Genomic DNA, 20502 nt, shown 5'->3' with positions numbered 1-20502 from the left:
GGACTTGTCCTTAGTTGGAAGCCAAGAGATAGCACACTTCACAAGTGCTGTTTACATAGCAGGCTTGCAAAGAGAAAAGCTGCTGCCACACTGGTAGTTTTTCACTTTCTTGTAAAAAAAAAAAAAACAAAAACAACAACAACAAAAAACACCCCAACACCACCACCCCCGCCCCATAAAAAGCACACACGCACACAAATCAAAAAAACCCTCTTTAGAGTAAACAGCAAAGGTGGGCTTTCTTTCAGTCATTACCTCTCACTACTATAAAAGTATGACAAAAAGGAAAGTCTCTCTTGGGTGCAGGAGATATGAGTGGAGTATGTGGGTCAGAGAAGGGAGGGGAAAAAAATGTCAGCTTGACATTGTGGCATGATAAGCAGTGCACAGGGGAGAGTCCCAGCCTGGAAGACATAACAACAGGGGCACGAACATGGGTCTCAACAGAGAAACACTTCATGATAAACAACATGGGTGTGTGCCACTATTCCTCCAATCCCTTCTTCCTTTTATTCTTCCAATTCACGAATTTTGACAACTCCAGTTATGGTACAAGTGTCTCTCACAAATTTTTATTATGGACACAACACTGGTTAGTATATCACCTATCCAAGGTCTCCAGACACTATTGTTCTTACACTCCTACTCAGATGCCCACATGACTCTTTCTCCAGTTGAAAACTAGTCTTCTCCTTCAGAATATGAGCCATTTGTTTAATCAGTGATTTTTAGTTCTGAGAGACCAAATACTATAAAGAACATTGGAGAACGTTTAACATAGGCAGGTGGCTACAAATGGTTCCCTTAGGGGACATTTACCTAGTCCCTTGCTCCTCAAAGGATGAGCAGCACTGTCCATACCTGGGAGCTTGTTAGAAATGCAGAATGGGGGATCCCTGGGTAGTGCAGCGGTTTGGCGCCTGCCTTTGGCCCAGGGCGCGATCCTGGAGACCCGGGATCGAATCCCACGTCAGGCTCCCGGTGCATGGAGCCTGCTTCTCCCTCTGCCTATGTCTCTGCCTCTCTCTCTCTCTGTATGACTATCATAAACAAACAAACAAACAAAACAAAAACAAAGAAAAAAAAAAAGAAATGCAGAATGGCAGGCTCCACTCTAGACCTATCAATCAGAATTGCATTCTGACACAAATGCCAGTGATTCTGATACACAGTGAACTTTAAGCTCTGACCTCTTTTACACAGGTCTTGTTTTTGTTCATCCTTTTGATGCCTCTTTCAGAAAAAAAAAAAAAATCTGGGTTCTTCAGAAGATTGTTTTGCTATTGGCAATTATAGGGAAGCTGACTATATTCATTGCCTATTCTTTTACTCAATGTCCCTGGAATCATCACTCCATCTTGTTTCAAGTGGAAGATGATCAACAGATTCAATAGTAGGTCACCAAAAAGGTGACAGGAAGGGCTTGGCAGTGAAGTCTGTAACTGTTGATGTTCATAAATCAAAGCCTAAATTTAGCATCAAATTTTAGCAAACACCACTGAAAATGAGATGGCAGACAATGCAGTCTGGAAAGCATGCTCATAAATGATGCTAACAAAGCTTTAGGACTGTATATACATTGTGTGCACTGAGCACACGCTAGCCTGAGCACTGTAGCTGCTTGCCGGTGGCAAGGAGGACCCAGTTATGTGGAGAAGTAGCCTTGCCTGATGCCATGTCATGCTGGGGCAGCTGCCAAGAGGAGATATTTAGGCCCAAGGGAGAATGCTGAGCTCACTGTCTGATGAAGACAAACCATTTTTTATTGGTCTGTTTGCTTATTCTTGGGTGTACGTTTTTGGTCCTGTTAGCTAGAGTGGCTTTTTTTTTTTTAAAGATTTTATTTATTTATTCATGAGAGACACAGCGAGAGAGAGAGAGAGAGCACGTGCGCAAGAGAGCAAGAGAGCGAGAGGGCAAGAGAGAGAGAGAGAGGCAGAGACACAGGCAGAGGGAGAAGCAGGCTCCATGTAGGGAGCCCGATGTGGGACTCGATCCCGGGATTCCAGGATCACGCCCTGGACTGAAGGCAGGCACTAAACCGCTGAGCAACCCAGGGATCCCTAAAGTGGCTTTAAAACAAACCTTAGGATGCAACTATCTCAAACACTGTCAGAAAAGTTTGATGAGGGAGAAATGCATCAATAGTGTGTCCCTACCACTCTGACCCCAAAGCATGCTTAATTCCTACTCCTACTTTTTCATTAGTTTCTTCAAATTCAAAAACCTAAAGGTGACCTCTGGAAGCAGACGAGCAAATAAAGTATTGTGAGTGAGTTGCAAATTTGACTTCCCTCCCATCTTTTCCAAGCTGTCTACAAGCCTCATCCACAGCCCCAGCTCTTAGTTCCTGTTACAGGGCCTACATCCAGGGAGAATGTGCAGCTGAGGCCACATGAGCAGCTCACCTACAGCTTTCCTAAAGGGCAAGAAACCAGCCCAGGAAGGTGAAGCTGAAGGTCTCCAGTGGGAGCTGCCCCAGTTGCACCCCATCCATGTCCCCTCCCCTAGAAGACTTAGTGATTCCCATGAGCACCTGGCCCTGCAGAAGGCTGCCAGAGTGTAGACTGCTCTGGCACTGCTAGTATCTGTTTTCATTCTTCATTCTTTCCTTACAGCAAATGCTCAAAATAACAACAGATGGACAATAGGATAAAACTTTACTAGAAGCTATTAGCCTTTTGCCAGGGTCCCCAAGCTCTGCTCTACTCCGGCTCAAAAGCAACTGCTCCATGTGCCTGGATGAACGCTGGATCTGGAAATACACAAGGGATACATTTGCTAATAACTCTAATTGATTTGTCTTTGGCTTGACTGTAAGCCCAATCTTAACTGGTCCTGCCTTATATTGCTCTCCCAACTATCTGACTCAGTAAAACAAAAAAACAAAAAACCAAAAAAACCCACATCATTTATTTGTGGCTGTTATGGAATGAATTGTAGCTCCTCTCCTGAGTTCAGATTCTTAAGTCCTGGCCCCAGTACCTTAAAATATGAATCTATTTGGAAACAGGGCTTTTAAAGAGGCAATTAAGTTAACAAAAGGCACTAAGGGTAGACCCTGATCTTTCTCCATTGAACCTTTTCCATCTGGCTAAAGAGAAAATATGACTGGTGTTCCTTAGAGGAAGAGGAGATGTGGACATGTAGACAGACATCAGAGATGCATGTTCACAATGTATAGGCCATACAAGGACACAGGGAGAAGGCGGCACCTGCAAGCCAAGGAAAAAGGTCTTAGAACTTGCTTACACCTTGATCTTGGACTTATAGACTCCAAAAAACAAACAAACAAACAAACAAATAAATAAAAATTGTGAAATGTGAAAAAATAAGTTTCTGTTGTTTAAGTCACCCAGCTTGTGGCATTTAGCTATTGCAGTCCTAAAAAAATAATAAGTAGCCTCCAATGTAAATCAAACACTAGGTGGTGGTGCCTCCAGAGCAGTCGTGATCCCTTCATGCTGCCCTCCTATCTTCTTCATACATGTTGGAGACTCTAAGTCATGATTCTTGGGGAGACAGATAGAAAATACAGACTGTAGTGACTATGATTAAGTCCCAGAAAACCAAGAATGTCACCAATTTATTTCTAATCCAGGTGAATACATGGCTTCCTGGAAGTAGCTGCCTCTAAATATGTTTTCTTTGGGGGAAGATTAATCTTGTAGTTATATCTGTTAATTAATTAAAAAATTTAAACAAGTAATCTCTATACCCAATGTGGGGCTTAAACTCACAGAAGTATGAGATAAAGAGTTGGATGCTCTACTGACTAAGCCAGCAGGGATCCCTTTATCAGTTACTTTTGTCTTCACTTTTGTGAAGGTCAACATGTCAAACACTCTCACACTACAAAATGATCAAGTTGGAGAGTTATGTTTGCTAACTTAGTAGAAAGGAGCAAAGCAACCAGCCTTCTTCTTCTTTTTTAAAAAAGATTTATTTATTTATTCATGAGAGACACACAGAGAGAGGCAGAGACACAGGCAAAGCAAGAAGCAGGCTCCATGCAGGGAGCCTGATGTGGGACCTGATCCCGGAACTCCGGGATTACACCCTGAGCCAAAGGCAGACACCCAACCGCTGAGCCACCCAGGTGACCCTAGCAACCAGCCTTCGAATAATTACCCCAACAAGTGTGGAGTGCTTGCAATGTGAAGAGACAGTTTATGCTACTAACTTTGACAGGTAGGAGATTCTGAGTATGTTTTTCTGGGAATAAAGAATGGTCTCCAGAATTCACAAAATATGTACTGAATTAGATTTGCATTCATCTTACTTTATCTTCCTGCTGGTACCAACAACAAATAGTTACAATATTTAGGTGTGATTAATTACATCTCTGTCAACCAATATATACCAAGCAAGCCAGACACTGTGTTAGGAAGTAGAAAAACCATGAATAAGACTCTGTCCCTAACTTCCAGGAGATTGTAAGATTCAAGAAGGGAGTTGTCAAGTAAAAGTGAGATTCAGTTTGCCCAAAGTTCTAAATTTAAGAAAAGCCAGAGACCTGGAATTTTACACAAAACCTGATTTTATATATTGATAGCTAACTAAAAACTAGCTTATAATGTCAGTGAGGATGAAACAAGCATGGCTAGGAGCTGGATCTCATGGGTGTGTGTGTGTGTGTGTGTGTGTGTGTGTGTGTGTGTGTGTCCACTTTACAACTTCTTGGTTTGCACTTTATGGGTGAGGTATAGGATTGAGTATGGTTGGGGTGCCAAGGAAACATTCATCCACTGAACTACTATACTCACCAGCCGGTCCCCTGCTCACTTTTAAGGAGGTATCATCGTCATTTTCCTTGACTATCAAGACAATGTTCCCCCCTCTGCCTCTCTCCCTGCCATCCCCTGCCCAAAAGATAAGTACAAGAGTTCCTGGCTACTGTTGTTTGGAAAAGGCCCCTCTGAAAACGGCTGTCTTTTCACAGAGCAGACATCACTGGAGAGTAGTGGTGCCTGCTCCTCATGATTAACTCACTTGTTTATTCAATGCTTATGCCAGGTCCTGAGTTAAGTACTAGGATGAGAGAGATGGATTCCACAGTGCTTCTGTTCAGGGACTGGCTAATGCAGTGGGACACAGGGAAGAAGGTCACAGGGTGTTCTAGGTGCTCAGGAGAGGGGTGGGCAGGGCCTGGGAAGATGATCTAGCTGAGGTGTGACAGTTGAAAAGAGTCATCCAGGAGAGGGTAACAAGAATGAAGCGTGAGGATGTGAGACAGTCTGGCTTTATGGAAACTCAAGGCATATGCGAGTGGAACAAGATGCTGAGGGAAGGAACCAGTGTGGAGAGACTGACCAGAGCCAGTGCAAGGCCTCTGAAGGGGCCTCCCGAGAGCCATGGGGAGCCACTAAAGGGCTTTAATGGAGGGCAATATTGTCAATCAAGTCTTTTTTAGGAAGATCACTCCAGTGCAGGTCTAGAGGATGGAACTGGAAGGAGGCGAATTAAGTGGAAGAATGGTTAGGAAGCTGCTGTGGTAATTCAGGTGAGCAGCACAGCAGGGAGGATAGATGTGAGACAGAGCCTGGTGACAGAGGTGGGAAAGTGGGAGTGAAAGGAGTCAGAAGGAGAGGGGAGGGTGGGGGTCTGAAATAGGTGGTGAGAAGCCAAGGCCCCCCCCTTGAAACACGTGGAGCTCAGTCTTTGCTTGAGTTTACCTCTCTAGATTCCACCGTTTGACCTTTGGGTATCTCTTGGTCAGAAAATCTGAGAAGTACTACTGAGATTCCCTGGGCCTTAACCTAAGGAGCTGCAATTTATGGGTCTGTTTTGTCTTAATAAGAGGCATGGGCTGGTCTCTATTAGTCTCTCTGCCCACTCAGGGTAGGACAAGCACACATGTGTAGTATGGCCATCCCCTCCACTCCATCTGGACCTCTCAAGACCAGTTTACTAAAAAAACCTGTTGCTGAAACAGATGTGGACTCCCTTTAATACTAAGCCCCACCTGTGGGCAGGGCAGTGCTACATCAAATATTAGCACTACCCAAATGAGGGAAGTGGGTTAAGTACTCAGTGGTTCCTACGATTTTTCTATGGAGCCCCAAAGTGTCAAACTGGGCCTCTGTCTGCCTGCCGACCTGCCTCCATATGGTAATTGGGGTGGAAAGAATCAACAGGGCTATACGGGCTGGAGAGGGCTTTGTGGAGGCACAGGACAAGTGGTAAAGAGAATGGGGGAGTGTGGTCCAGGGAGAGGTACCTCTGGGAACACATGCAGTCGGGCAGCGGATTGGTCTGGTTTGTGAAAAATAGGAGGAAAGGGCCAGACTTGAAAAAGTGTCAGAAGCCTGAGCTCTGGGACACCTGGATGGCTCAGTGGTTGAGCATCTGCCTTTGGCTCAGGTCATGATCCTGGGGTCCTGGGATCGAGTCCCACATTGGACTCCCTGCGGGGACCCTGCTTCTCCCTCTGCTGATGTTTCTGCCTCTCTGTGTCTCTCATGAATAAATAATATCTTAAAAAAAAAAAAAAAAGCCTGAGCTCTAGAAGCCACTGTAGGTTCTCCTTAGGCGACATGAAGGAATAGCAAGGCTGACTTAGCATTACAGGGCAGCTGGGAGGGAGGAGAGCTGGGGACCGAGTGCAGGAGGCCAGGGCCTCAGTCCAGCATTAGACTCTGGGCCAGGTGGAATGGAAGAATGAAAGGTTCTGAAGAACCTTTTCCATCTGGCTAAAGAGAAAAAAACCCTGACAACCCTAAGAAACCACAGCCTATTAGAAAAATCTGTTGGCCCAGGACTCCTTTAAAGCAACATGGATGCAAAAATGGTTAGTGCTTTAGGTATAACACAGCAGAATTCCCATAGTTTAACTGAAAGCTTAATTTTTTATTTTAAGATAAAACCACGGAAAGAAGTAATGTCTCCAGACTACTTAGATGAGGTGCCCCTTATTGAGTGCCTGTTAGGAGCGAGTTACTGCCCAGGATGCTTCATGTCCACCCTCTCAGACCCCAGGGCAGTTGTGGGCCTGCATGTAAGGCTCTGCTGGGGAGTGACTTCGCTGGGCTGTCTCTCGGTGGATAGGGAGAGGCAGAGCTCCACAGATCCTGAAGCTCACAGCACCACCTCTACTGAGTTCTGGCTCTAAGGAAACTCCCTTTTCCCCAGCCCCTTAGCCTAGAAGTTTATGTAAACTTTATCACAAAACAAAGCTGGGAGTAAACATGTTGACAGCAGGTGCAGAAAACAAGACAAGTGCTGTCAGCACCACTGCTGGGGAAACTGCTCAGCAGAGCCAGGGAGCTGTGTCCAGCGGAACAGAAGGGTGCCATCTGCTCCAGACCCACTGCTTTTGTCCAGTGTGCCTGGCTGTGCAGCTCCCACAGCTTTAGGGGTGCTTCTAGGACACAAAAAACACCCTGGGCACCCTGAGAGGGCACAGGACGGGGTGAGGCCCACCTGGAAAGAGTAGCCCTGAGCCGGAAAAACCTGGTTCAATCTAAGACCTTATTTTTATGGAAGAATAGCACTTTAGGCCTAACAACTGGAAAACAAAATAAAGGACTCACAAACACACAGGACAACATGAGAACCACGACATGCAGAAAAACCACCAGCTTTCCTTAGGTCTCAGGCTGCAAGTGCTTCCCCTCTCACCATTGTCCCATGCTGTGATTTCAAGGCTGACCTTGGGCCTAGGACCAGGTGTGGGTCCAGCTGGGCTGCTCCCAGAGGACCAATGACTCTAAGACACAATCTCACCAAGGTCCCTATTTCCAGTGGGCAGGGGTTATTGCTTCTTAAAAAACAAACCAAATGAAACCGTGTTAAATGACTTTTCTAAGAAACCTAACTAGAGGCCCAAATTAAGTAAAATACTACTAGAGAATCTATTGTGCGCAACCTTCCCAACCCAACATTTTAAGGGCACTCTAATAGAGCTTATACAGTGTGGAAAACCAAAAAGGATTTTACTTTGCATTATTTCTGAACTGCCAGGCTGTTCATTTCAGAGCAAGCACATATTACTTCGAGACTGCTGAGCATGCATTTCTACTATATCAGTCAAGGAGCAACTGCTCATTTTCCCTTGCCTCTGAACACTATGTACTCTACTTGCTGTATGTATGTCAATGCCTCCAAATGCTCACTAAAGGTGTGCATTAGAAAAGTTGTATCCATTGGAGGATGTGATTGCTAACGACAGAATCATTCTTTTGGCTTTCTTGCTATTTCCCCAAGCTTTCTACCATTAAGGAAAATAAAATCTAAATAAAAGAAAAATAAGATGTAGAGCATGATTTAAAGGTCCATATATGTGTTAAGTAGGTAATAGTAACAACCCCTTATAAAGGCATTGTTCTAAGCATCTATAGTCAGTATCCTCTGAATGGAAAGAAATTACTAAGAACCAGTCTGGAATCTGGCCATTCAATTGCTAATATTGAGGGTTAAGAGCCAAACAGCTAATCCCATTCTGGGTGTGTCTGTCATTACCTCACTAACATTTACTGTCCACAGTCCTGGGAGAGCTGCTCAGAACATTCCAGGAAAGAATCTGCCCAGGGGGAGGATCACACATGTGGAGGCTATTACAGTTACTGAATCAGAACTCAGTAAAAATCAGGGAAAAGGAATACTAGAATGGGATGGACCTGGATGGTTTCCTGCTTCCTTTCTGGTTCCTGCATAGGTTGGTTACTCCTTTACCTACATACAACGGCACACAATCTCATTCATGCCCCACCCTCAAAGCAAAACCAAACATGACTATCAGGTCACTCGATTCTACAACTGTTCTTCTATAATTAACTATAATTTCTACCTTCTGCTTTATTCCTATCTTGATCCTGGAGGTACTGGGGTTTCCTCCCAGTTCAGAGATGAGCACTCCAGTGCAGGCTTGCCTGAATGCTTCCCTACTGAGCCAAAGGGCGCTGGCTTGGGAACTGGCGAGCATCCAGCCACAGCCAGAATCTAGGCTTTTTGTGAGGCTCTGGGGCCCTCTGCTGGCTGTCCACTGTAACTGTTAGTTCCTTACTAACAAAATCACCCTGAGAAACCTACTATCTTGTCGCCATCAACAAGACTTTCAATTAATTTAAAATATCCACATGCAGAGAAACACAACACATCTTTATATCATTCCATCTCCTGCCATGTAAATACTTTATCCAGATCTCATGAACAGGATCCATAGAATATACATACATACATACATATATTTTAAATAATGAATGTGCTTTTATTTCTCTAACTTTTAAAATGTGAACATTCTATAATTTAGTCACAGCCTTTACTTCCAGGTGACTTCTTCATTGGGTCTCAATTCCCTTCTAAACAACAAACTCTTATTCCAGAAGGCAGTTAGCTTTTCATCATTCCTTCTGTCTAGATAACCTCCAAGGACAAACCCCATAGGCACAAGTGTATGTACCCAGTGGTCACGAACAATCTGAATTACGTTCATCTTAAGTGCTGCAGCCTGGGTAGCTCCAATGACCCCGCCGGATCCATAGAATATTAAGGCTTGTGACCAGTCTCAGGAAGGAAACAGCCAATGATCTGCCTGAGATAATCCTCTGATCAGCATCATAGCCTCGCCAAGTACATACCACTAATCGTGTCACACAGACTAGTGGGATTAAGACAGATGAGTGTGACAGGGCTCCCCCATATAACCTGTGGTCAGGAAATCTGGGAAGATCTGAGCACTTTGCCTCAGCCACTTACTAAATAGTGAACACAGGTGGACGGGTGCCTCATCTTTCCCAGATTTGTTTCCAAATCTATAAAATGGGATCTAAAAGCCATAGCCCTGTTGATTGAATAAGATAACTCATTTTTAGCATGCACAGCGTGGCGGCACAAAGCAGTGACTATAAATGTTAGCTGCTGTTCTGTGTCGCTACCACTGTCATCACAAGTGCTCATGGCTTGAGCTACAGGGTCTCCTGCCCTTTTAAGCACAGTTGCAGAACACTCTGCCCTGGGGTGGGGGTGGGGTGGTGTGTCTCCAGCCATCAGGATAGTAAGGCCCCTCATACAGAAGGTGACAGAGCATATTTCTGGACAGCTACTGACCAAGTGAAAGATGGCTTCTCTAACTTAAAAAGCTGAAGGGAACTGAGAGCTGAGAGAGCACTGAGAGGCATAAAGGACTGGGAAGCAGGTCTGCAGAGACAGCTGAGGAGGCCAGATGTTGCCGTGGAGTGTGAGCACCTGGAGACATGGGTGGCACAGGTGGTTTATCAGTTGCTTTCTGATAACTTGGCCCACATAGGGATTGGAAATGGCCCTGAGCAGAGCAACAAGGAAATGTATGGGAACTGTGACTCTAGAATATTAAGAAGACCATTGAGTAAAGCTGCCAAATCTATGAAGAGGAGCTTATACAGGGAGCGGGATGAGTGACAACAACCAGCACTGGCTGAATGCTTATGGACTAAGCACTTTCTTACCTCCTCAAGGGTGCTGTTCTCCTCCTCATTCTGCCAGATGAGACTGTGGCACAGAAGGAAGCAGGTGATGGGAGGCCACACAGCTATGGAGATGGGGCTGGGGTCTCCACACAGGCAAGAGCTGCTCCAGCTAGGCCCACCAACAGTGCCCCAAGCTGACAGCCTGTTCTGCCACCGCCTAGGGACTCTGGGCCAATGTCTAAGGCCCAGGATTGCACGCCCAGGGAAGTTGGGCAAGGCCTTCTGATGGGGAGAAAGCTGAGAGGCACTCAGCAGTCCTCATTGCCTGGTACTTCTAAGGGTTGACATCTGTGCCACATGAACAGCTATTTGATAAGGCCTGAGCTCCAGGTGCTGTGGCAATGGATCACAAAATCAATCCACTGACATCAAGCAAGTGAAAGAACATTCCTGGGAGCCTGGGTGGCTCAGTGGTTGGGCATCTGCCTTTGGCTCAGGGCATGATCTTGGGTCTGGGGATTGAGCCCCACATTGGGCACCCTGTGAGGAGCCTGCTTCTCCCTCAGTCTATGTCTCTGCCTCTCTGTGTCTCTCATGAATAAAATTTTTTTTTTAAAGAATATCCCCCCCCCACCAAAAAAAAAAAAAAAAAAAAAAGAATATCCCCGCCATGGAATCTGCCAGTGGAATGTGCTGCTGCAGGATGCAACTGAAAAAGCAAGCAAGCAAAGCGAAGTGAAGCAGTGAGAAAAGGAGTGTATTTCTGTGTGTGCATTTAAAACACCTGGTCTTACAGTAATAGCTACAGTAGTGCCTTTAGAACTGACCCGGGGGGCCCCTGGGTGGCTCAGTCCATTTAGTGTCCGACTCTTGATCTCAGGGTCATAAGTTCAAGCCCTGCACTGGGCTTCATACTGGGCGGGGGAGCCTATGTAAAAAAAAAAAAAAAAAAGAACCAACCCAGGAACATCTAGAGCATCACACGGGATCCAGAGCCAGCCCCCATCACACTCTGATAAAGCCAGCAGCCGTTCCCCACCAGCTCCACAAGGCCAGCCTGCCCATGTCTGCCTTTCTGCTGGTGACAGATGGTCTTATGATGAGGGCGGCAGCGTGGCTGCATAAGGTGCACAGTCTGTCTTCAGGCTGTGAGCCGTCCTCAACAACCTGCCTCCAACCTCTTCTCACCTCCAGTCCTTCCTTCAAACTGCTGCCAGAATATCCCTCTGAGACACTGAATGTGATCATGTCGCTCCTGTTTCCACCCTGGATGGACTTCCCACAAGGACTGTCCCCCTCCTAGCCACGTCATCTCCCCACCCACCCTCGGAAACACTTTCAGTATGTTGCATCCTTTCTGGGAGCCTCTCCTACTTCTCTGCCCTAGCCCTACAGCAGCCTTCCAGGTCTGGTCTTGGAGTCACTTTTCCATGATACCTAACTCTCCAAGGCAAAATCAGTCAGCCCCTCCCTGGCCCCAATGGGCCCAGGCCCTGAAGTCCCCTAAGCAGCGGGCTTGCATCTCCACCTGGCTACACATTTCTGAAACACGTATTAGGATCCCCTTGCCTCCCTCACAAAGCTGTTCTTAGTCCCCCTCTTATCACTAAAGGACATTACCACCCAATAATGGAGTCTTCCAGCTCCACCTTAGATCCCTCCACTCCTGTGTCCAGAAACCACCACTATTTCTGGCTGACCAGAGAAGGAGCTTAGATTTTGGTCCTTATTATTTCTCCAGGACCTGCTATTGTGTCTCCAATAGCCTCTAGGCTTCTGGGAGAAAAACCACTAGCTTTGTTCCAGTGCACATTCTAGTTTATTTCAAGGGTTTTCTCAAAGCCTCAAGGTTCAGGCAGGACCCTCAGCACCAAGGACAAGTGTCCTCCTCCTTCCTTAGTCTATCAACTGACCATATCATGAACCTTTCTCTGTCCATGTTACTTGGGAAACACTGACAATGAATCTTGTGACTCAACTTGGGACAGTTTTATCTGGTGAGCTGGCCACAACTTCCATGTGCCACAGACAGCACTGGCTGGCTTGAGTGCATTATTTACCTGTCTCGGTGTCCAATCAAGGGCCACACTTCAGTCCTGATTTTACAAATGAGAAACTTCCAAAATGGGAAGGGAGAAGACCAAACTCAAAAGGAAGTTCAGAGCCAACATGTGGCCTCAAGGGCACATGCAGCATCTTCTCAAGAATGTTACAAAGATGACCGAAGGTGACAAACTCAGCCACCATGAACTTTGAGGGAACATGTTCACATATTCTCACAACACAGCTTCACAGGCATATGTGCTTTTGTTCTCCCACTGTTTCTTCACTCCAGCAACTGCTGGTCCTTCTGGTAGGGCCAGTCAAGAGATGCCCTCACTTACCAGCAAGCACACGTGTCCACTCAGAGGACAATCATGGTAGCTGCTATGCTGCCAGGACAAATGCGTGTGTGGTTTGCCTTTCTAAACTGCAAAGTTGGTGGATCTGGTACCTCAGTGCTGGCCCACACTTGCTTTTGCTCAAAGGTGGACTCTAACATTTTGTTTTGAAATCCTTTGGAAATACCTCAAAAGCTACCTCACAAAGTAGCCCTTCATAGATGTCAGTGTCCCTCTGGAAGGGCAGTCAGTCTCTGACCTGAAGAACAGACTGTGACATTCTTCCTTTTAAAATAAGCAGGATATACTGGAGGGAAGGTAACTACATGCAACCCTTCTTTTTTTTTTTTTTTCTTTTTAAGATTCTATTTATTTATTCATGAGAGACACACACAGAGAGAGGCAGAGACACAGGCAGAGGGAGAAACAGGCTCCATGCAAGCAACCCGATGAGAGACTCGATCCTGGGATTCCAGGATCATATCCTGGGCCGAAGGCAGGCGCCAAACTGCTGAGCCACCCAGGGATCCCCATGCAACCCCTTTGAAAAGAATTTTGAAGTCTCGAGAAAATGGATTTCTCTTGGACCCAGGAGTCCTACTCTTGGGATCCATCCTAAGGAATAATTCTTAAAAAAAAAAGAAAAAAAAAAGAAAAAAAAAAAAGAAAAAAAAAAAAGGCTTTATGTACAAAGCCAAGCACTGAATTATTTGCAGCAGCAACAGTGGAAAACACTTTATACCTTAGACTCAGGGCACATGTAAGTAAACCAAAGCACATCTGACCGGTTTACAAACTGTTTAAGAACACAGGTATCGGGGATCCCTGGGTGGCTCAGTGGTTAAGCATCTGCCTTCGGCCCAGGGCGTGATCCTGGAGTCCCGGGATCAAGTCCCATGTCAGGCTCCCTGCGTGAAGCCTGCTTCTCCCTCTGCCTGTGTCTCTGCCTCTCTCTCTCTCTCTCTCTCTCTCTCTCTCTCTCCCCCCACCCCGTGTCTCTCATTAATAAATAAATAAAATCTAAAAAAATAAAATAAAATAAAAATAAAGAACACAGGTATTTGTCATGCTTAGTACAAAAAAAAAAAAAAAAGATGAGTACAACATGGTACTTACAAAATGATTACAATCAAATGGCAAATAGCAAATGCCAGACCACAAGCTAAAGCTATAGCACCTCACGTTAGGAAGACGGGGACAGGGACCAGAGGGTTCTGTGCAAGGCTGAGCAAATCCTGCTCCCTCTGCTTCTTCATCAATAAAAACGGGGAAAGCAAGTACCCGGCAACATCCCCGTAAAGATAAATGAGAAACTGTGTGCGCCCAATAAAGGAGAGCTGCCGTTCTCACATAGTGACAAGAGGGACGGCTAGCACCTCCTACACTCCTTACCACACCAAGGTAGGTGCAACATTACTTCCTTGTTCTCTGTAAAGTAACATGGGCATCATTATCTTTTTTTCCCCCTTAAAGATTTACTTGAAAGAGAGAATGCTTGTATGTATGCACACAGGAAAGGGACAGAGGGAGAGAGATTGAGTTGTAAGCAGACTCCATGCTGAGTGGTTCTTTCCGTAACCCTGAAAGAAATGTCATTACCCCCATTTTACCAGATGGGGACACTGGGGCTTGTGGGGTGACCCAATCAAGTGGGGGTCGCTGGCATGTGCGGTGGAAGGAGTCACCTAAGGCAGAATAAAGGAGATAGAGGTTTATTGAACTCATTGCAAGGGAGAAGAGGGGAAGCTATCTGCCAGGAGGCAGTGGCAGAGAGGAGCTATCATTAAGAATTAAGCGGGGAATAAGGAGGTATGGGAACATATGGAATTTCCCTTTTCTGGCACCTCTGCCTGGTTACAAGTAGTGCTTTGGTCAGCTAGGTAGGGCCTATGGCTACTTCAAGGCGGGTTGCCTATTGGGTCTGTTTGTACTTGGCCTGCTGGTCACTGTGGGTCCTTGTGCCTTACTCATGTTTCCGTTGCTCAAGCCTGTTGCCCAGAAGTGGCCTCTGCCTGGCTCAGAGGTTAAGTCACACCCACAGATGGCAGAGCCAGCATATCTTTTCAGAAGGTTCTAGTGACATAGTTAAGATAATGAAGCCTGCGGGGGGCACCTGGGTGGCTCTGTCAGTTAAGCGGCTGAATCCTAATTTCAGCTCAGGTCTGCTCTTAGGTCCCTAAGATCCAGCCCCACATATGTTCCCATACCTCCTTATTCCCCGCTTAATTCTTAATGATAGCTCCTCTCTGCCACTGCCTCCAGGCAGATAGCTTCCCCTCTTCTCCCTTGCATGAGTTCAATAAACTTTTATCTCCTTTATTCTGCCTTAGGTGACTCCTTCCACCACACGTGCCAGCGGCCCCCACTTGATTGGGTCATCCCACAAGCCCGAGTGTCCCCATCTGGTAAAATGGGGGTAATGACATTTCTTTCAGGGTTACTCTGAAGACTGGAAATGGTTTTTGTTTTTTTAAAAGATTTTATTTATTTATTTGAGAAAGAGAGAGAGAGAGAGAGAGAGAAAGCAGTCTCCCTGCTAAGCAAAGAGCCTGATGTGGGGCTTGATTTTAGGACCCTAAGATCATGACCTGAGCCAAAGGTAGATGCTTTCCTGACTGAGCCAGCCAGGTGCCCCCTGGGAATAGTTTTTAAAGAGCTTAGCACAGCAGCAGTTAATCAATGAATTGTACAATTGTTGGGGGATATGGGGTGCTGGCAGTTGCATCAAAGTTTTGGGAAAAAGTCCACAAAAATCTCACAATGAGATGAGCAGATCTTATAGCCTAGTTACTCTGCCATGATCACACAGACAAATAAGAGGATTCTCTAGCTTCATTCTGAAGGGATAGGGAAAGGGCACGGCAGCTTCTGTTTAAGGAAAAATAGTAACATTATGATATGACGAGTTATAATTGTTGAGGATGGCCGTGACTGGGTTAAGGACTAGACAAAAGCAGATAGTGATGTGTGAAGAACAAGAGGGCAGAAAAGCATTCAGCCTGGCCAGGATCCGGCACTGATTTGTGATGGCTGAACATGGGGTTCCACTAGCTGGGCTTTCTACACTGAGCCTATGCATTAAAAAACAAAAACAAAGGAAACCATCCTGATTTTCAAATTACTGCCAGTTTTTGTTATTCCAGACCTGCTCAAGGAAGCACCAGCCACCACTCCTGCAGTTTCTGGAAAGCAAGCCTGGCTTATGTTAGTGGCAATGAAGATCACCCCAAGGACTTGTGTAGTAGTGTTCTCAGTTCTGCTCAAGGCCCGAGCACCCCTGCCCTGGTTGTTGAGCAGAGGTGAACAGGGCCACCTCTACTGATAATCTTAACAGCTATTCCAATGGGCTCCCAAAGGATATCTGCTCAAGACACAGAAGCTTTGCTTTTGTAGGGTCCTCTCCTGTACCAATAAGGAAATGTGAATTCCTGCTGGGGTGGTCTGTAGTTGCTCCCCCCACCCCAGGCTCAGGCTGTGCAGGGAAGGGACATCATTCAACACCTTGTCCGCCTGTCCAGGTACCCCTGGTGCTGTTGAGTGGCCAGCTTCTGCTGGCTAAACCTGCGTATCCCCCTCCTCAACCGTGCCACCTTTGTCACTGGCTGCTCATTCCACACTCTGCCTCTTATGGGGAGCCAGACCACAGCAGAAGGAGAGCAGCCTTCAGTCACTGGCCTTGGGATGCAAGAACCAGAGGAGCTCCCTGCAATTGTCATCTGCCACAGATGTAGACACAAGACACAAGGGTGGCTCTGCTGGCAGTGGCAGTCTGAGGTGGAAAGAACTCAATCACCTTGAACAAAGACACCTCCTTCTCTTTGCCCCACATGCTCTCGGACCTCCTCTGCCTTTACAACAAGATGGATAATCACGATCAATGTTAGACCCCTGTCTGGGGACTGAACTCTTTTGGGGCCTGTGCCTGGTCCTCCTCTTCACACAGGCCAGCAGGGTTGAAGGACCCAGAGTACAACAGAGGATTTTTAAATCTTTGGAAGAACAGGGCTGTAAAAATTATTCTGTTATTTTGTTGTCTTGGATGCTAAGGGATGCATACTAAACACCGTTACTTTAAGAATACAGCAAGTTATATGATGAACTTATAGAGGTAACTTCTACTACCTTTCCCTTTCTTTTCCAAACCAAAAAGACAAAGTGATAAGCTGAAAATGAATAGGGAGGGGCTTGGCCGGCAGAGAAGCATGTCTGAACCCCACTCCTCTCACAGAGGCATCCAAACAGCAAGTCAAAAGGCTGCAAACGCTGAGCTCAGGGGTAATTAAATCAAATTAATCTTGGGAAAAGAACTTTAAATATTCAAAGCCCCATTAATCCTCGTGCCTTGTAATTAAATATGTATGTTAAGAAGGCTTGAAAAGCAAAACACTTTCAAAATGTGAATTCTTTACATTCATAGCATTATAATGTGTTCTAAGTACTGATCTTTTAGAAAACTATGTAAAAAATTCAGTCAAGTGCATATCGTAAAAACATGGCAGAAAAAACGTAGCTACAATCTCTGGCCATCCTGAGCTTTAGAAAAACGAGCCTTGAGAAACATCTTGACTGTTCTCAAGCTCCACATCATTTGCTGACTGATAACCCTTAGTTTTAACTCTCCCTGGTCCTCAACTCCTTCGGGTCTTGAGGTGGCAGCCCCCGCACAGGTCTTGGAAAACTTCTTTGCTTCTGTTATCCCCGGATCCTCTCTTCTATTTTATTTTCTTGTTAAAAACACATTGATTTGTGTCATCTTGCAGGGATAATCTTCTCCTCGATAACCCCTGAAGAGACTGTGGTCACCCTAACCTATTGTGTATCTTGGAGGGAAGACACCCAATTTCTGAAGATTAAAGGTGCAGCCTAAGTCTTACAAACATCCCTTTCTTCAATCCTCAGACAACCCAGTGAGACAGGCAGGTATTATCACGCCCATCCTACAGATGAGGAAACCAAGTTACTAAGAGATTGAAGAACTTGCCTAGATTACATACGTTATGCCCAGAATTTTTTCTTTTTATTAAAGATTTTATTCACTCATGAAAGACAGGCAGAAACACAGGCAGAGGGAGCCTGACGTGGGATTCAATCCTGGGACTCCAGGATCATACCCTGGGCTGAAGGCAGGCACCAAACCGCTGAGCCACCCAGGGATTCCCTATGCCCAGAATTCTGTCATTCCATAATTAGCATCCTATCATCCTGTTGTTTCTTCTGTTTTCTTTTTTTTTTTTTTCTCTTTTCTGTTTTCTAGCAGGAAAAAAGCAGCTGTTCTGATGAGTTTACTTATGTTTGATGGAAGGTAGTGGCTTTTGAAAATGAAACTAGAGAGGTGACTGGAACAGCAAATAAAGACCAGAAGAATCAGTATGTCCAATCAGCAAAGTCTCCATTTTCTGTGTATTGATTCTGTTCCCTAATTGAGAAAACATACAACACAGATTTTGGCATCAAAAGTTTCTGCTCCGCCAATCTCACTTCTGCACGAATATACAGGTATGGCCCCTGACAAACGTCTAACAGGTGGAAGGAACAGTGCAGTTCAAATGAGTAAGATGGAACTTTACCATCGAAATTGCACGAATCTTTGCAATTTGTGCAAACACGAAAGAACAGTCACTATTCTTCTTTTTTTAAACGATTTTATTTATTTATTCATGAGAGACACAGAGAGAGAGGGGCAGAGATATAGGCAGAGAGAGAAGAAGTCTCCATGCAAGGAGCCCAATATGGGACTCAATCTTGGATCCTGGGATCATGCCCTGAGCTGAAGCAGGTGCTCAACTGCTGAGCCACCCAGGTATCCCATGAGCGTATTCTATTTATTTATTTATTTATTTATTTATTTATTTATTTATTTATTTATTTATTTATTTTTAAAGATTTCATTTATTAATGACAGAGAGAGATAGAGAGAGAGGCAGAAACACAGGTAGAGGGAGAAACAGGCTCCATGCAGGGAGCCCGAAGTGGGACTCGATCCCGGGTCTCCAGGATCAGGCCCTGGATGGAAGGCGGCACTAAACTGCTGAGCCACCTGGGCTGCCCCCCCCCCCCCCCCCCCCCCCGAGAGTATTCTTAACAGAAGACATTCCTGCTTCAAGTCCTGGATTCCTACCTCTGGCCAGTGAGGGCACCAGGCCTCATTCTGTCATAAGCACAGAACTGTGTAAAATTGAAAGGCCTTTCCAGCAATGGTTATTCTTTCAATTATTTTACACTGAGAGAAGAGAGTAAAAACTATAAAAGGCAGACAGTAAATGAAATAGGGTGAGGACTGTATATAATACCAGACACTCACATATCCAAAAGCTACAAACAAATGGAAGCAGGAGCTACTGACTGGTTCATTCCAGACGACTGAAGGTCAGGGGGAGGAAGGGTTCAGCTAAAACCCGTTATCTGTCTTAGTGTTGTTGGGTATTTTGTTTTAGTCTCTGTTGATACAGAGATTACTGGTGAGAGCAAGCACACCTAGGTACATGCTACTAAGAAACACAAAAAAAAGGCATAAATGAAGACAAAATGCATTCCTCTTATTTCAAGCCTTCCTTCAGCAGTTTGTTTCATTCCAGAAAAAACAACAGATAAATCCTTTACATTTATACAAAAGAATCTAAACACTCACAATGCACACATTTTACCTTTTCACTTAACAGCGAATTTCTTGGAGAGGTCTCCTGACCAGTACCTCCCAAGGTCAATCTTATTTTTTTGGAATGGGTTATGTTGGTGACTCTAGCACTGGGTAATTTTCAATTTATCTATTTCGTATGCTTTTTATTTTTTATCTTTTAATTTTTTAACATTTTATTTATTTATTCATGAGAGACACAGAGAAAAAGAGAAAGAGAGGCAGAGACACAGGCAGAGGGATAAGCAGGCTCCATGCAGGGAGCTCGACACGGGACTGGATCCCAGGTCTCCAGGATCACACCTCAGGCTGCAGGCGGTGCTAACCTGCTGCACCACCGGGGCCGCCCTTCATATGCTTTTTAAAAAAATTATTTATTTGTGTATGTGTGAGAAAGAGCACGCATGCACAAGCTGGGGGGAGAGGCAGAGGGAGAAGCAGACTCCCTGCCGAGCAGGGAGCCCCATGTGTGGCTCGATCCCAATTCCCCCAGAGATCATGACCTGAGCCAAAGGCAGACGCTTCATTGACTAAGCCACCCAGGTGCCCCTATTTCACATCCTTATCAAAAAAGTTGCTTTTGATGAAGTATGACACAGGTCCCTAAATGACAAGTTAACATTACTATGCAGATCACTATGCTTTTTAAAGTAAAATTTAATAGACTCTGACCTCAAATGTTGATTAAATGAGGAGAGAAAAAAAAGTTCAAAGAAACTAGAGAGCTCTTTTTCATCAAGTGGATCTGAAAAGCTCAGGGTATATGGAATTCTGCTGTGGCTCCATCCTTCCTGGAGGAACAGGAAAGCAAGGTGAAAAAATGAATTCCTGGTGCGAGGCTTGGACATCAGTGTGCATGCTCACGTTCACCTGAGAGCACACTAGAGAGCCCTGCCACCTCGGGACTCCTGCCATTCCACACAGCCTGCTTCCAGCATCTGGTTGGTATAACACATGGGAAAAGCAACAGGATTTACTTTCAGTTCTGAGAACCATGACTCACACCAATACTCTGTCAACTATGGCTACATTTGTAGTATAAAAAAAAAAAAAAAAAAAAAAAAAAAAAGAACGGGAAGAAGAAAAAAAGAAAGGCAAAACA

At 45.3% G+C, this 20502-nt stretch overlaps 2 protein-coding genes across 4 annotated transcripts in view; both read right to left on the bottom strand.

The window, feature by feature from the left end:
* RNF216 (ring finger protein 216) overlaps positions 1-20502 on the bottom strand; it is a 165974-nt gene that overhangs the window by 51622 nt on the left and 93850 nt on the right. The gene's annotated exons all lie outside the window — the stretch shown is intronic.
* Positions 9105-9443, bottom strand: LOC121486758 (NADH dehydrogenase [ubiquinone] 1 beta subcomplex subunit 1-like). Its single transcript, XM_041747975.1, has one exon. The coding sequence runs from the start codon at positions 9431-9433 to the stop codon at positions 9260-9262; it is 174 nt and encodes a 57-aa protein (XP_041603909.1). The 5' UTR covers positions 9434-9443; the 3' UTR covers positions 9105-9259.

This window comes from Vulpes lagopus, chromosome 3, assembly GCF_018345385.1.
Source record: "Vulpes lagopus strain Blue_001 chromosome 3, ASM1834538v1, whole genome shotgun sequence".
Classification (NCBI taxonomy): domain Eukaryota; kingdom Metazoa; phylum Chordata; class Mammalia; order Carnivora; family Canidae; genus Vulpes; species Vulpes lagopus.
This window is presented reverse-complemented; position numbering and strand designations above follow the sequence as displayed.

Bases quoted from the DNA above. Each gene is read 5' to 3' on its own strand.
- LOC121486758 (XM_041747975.1), bottom strand. From the start codon at position 9,433: ATGAACGTAATTCAGATTGTTCGTGACCACTGGGTACATACACTTGTG.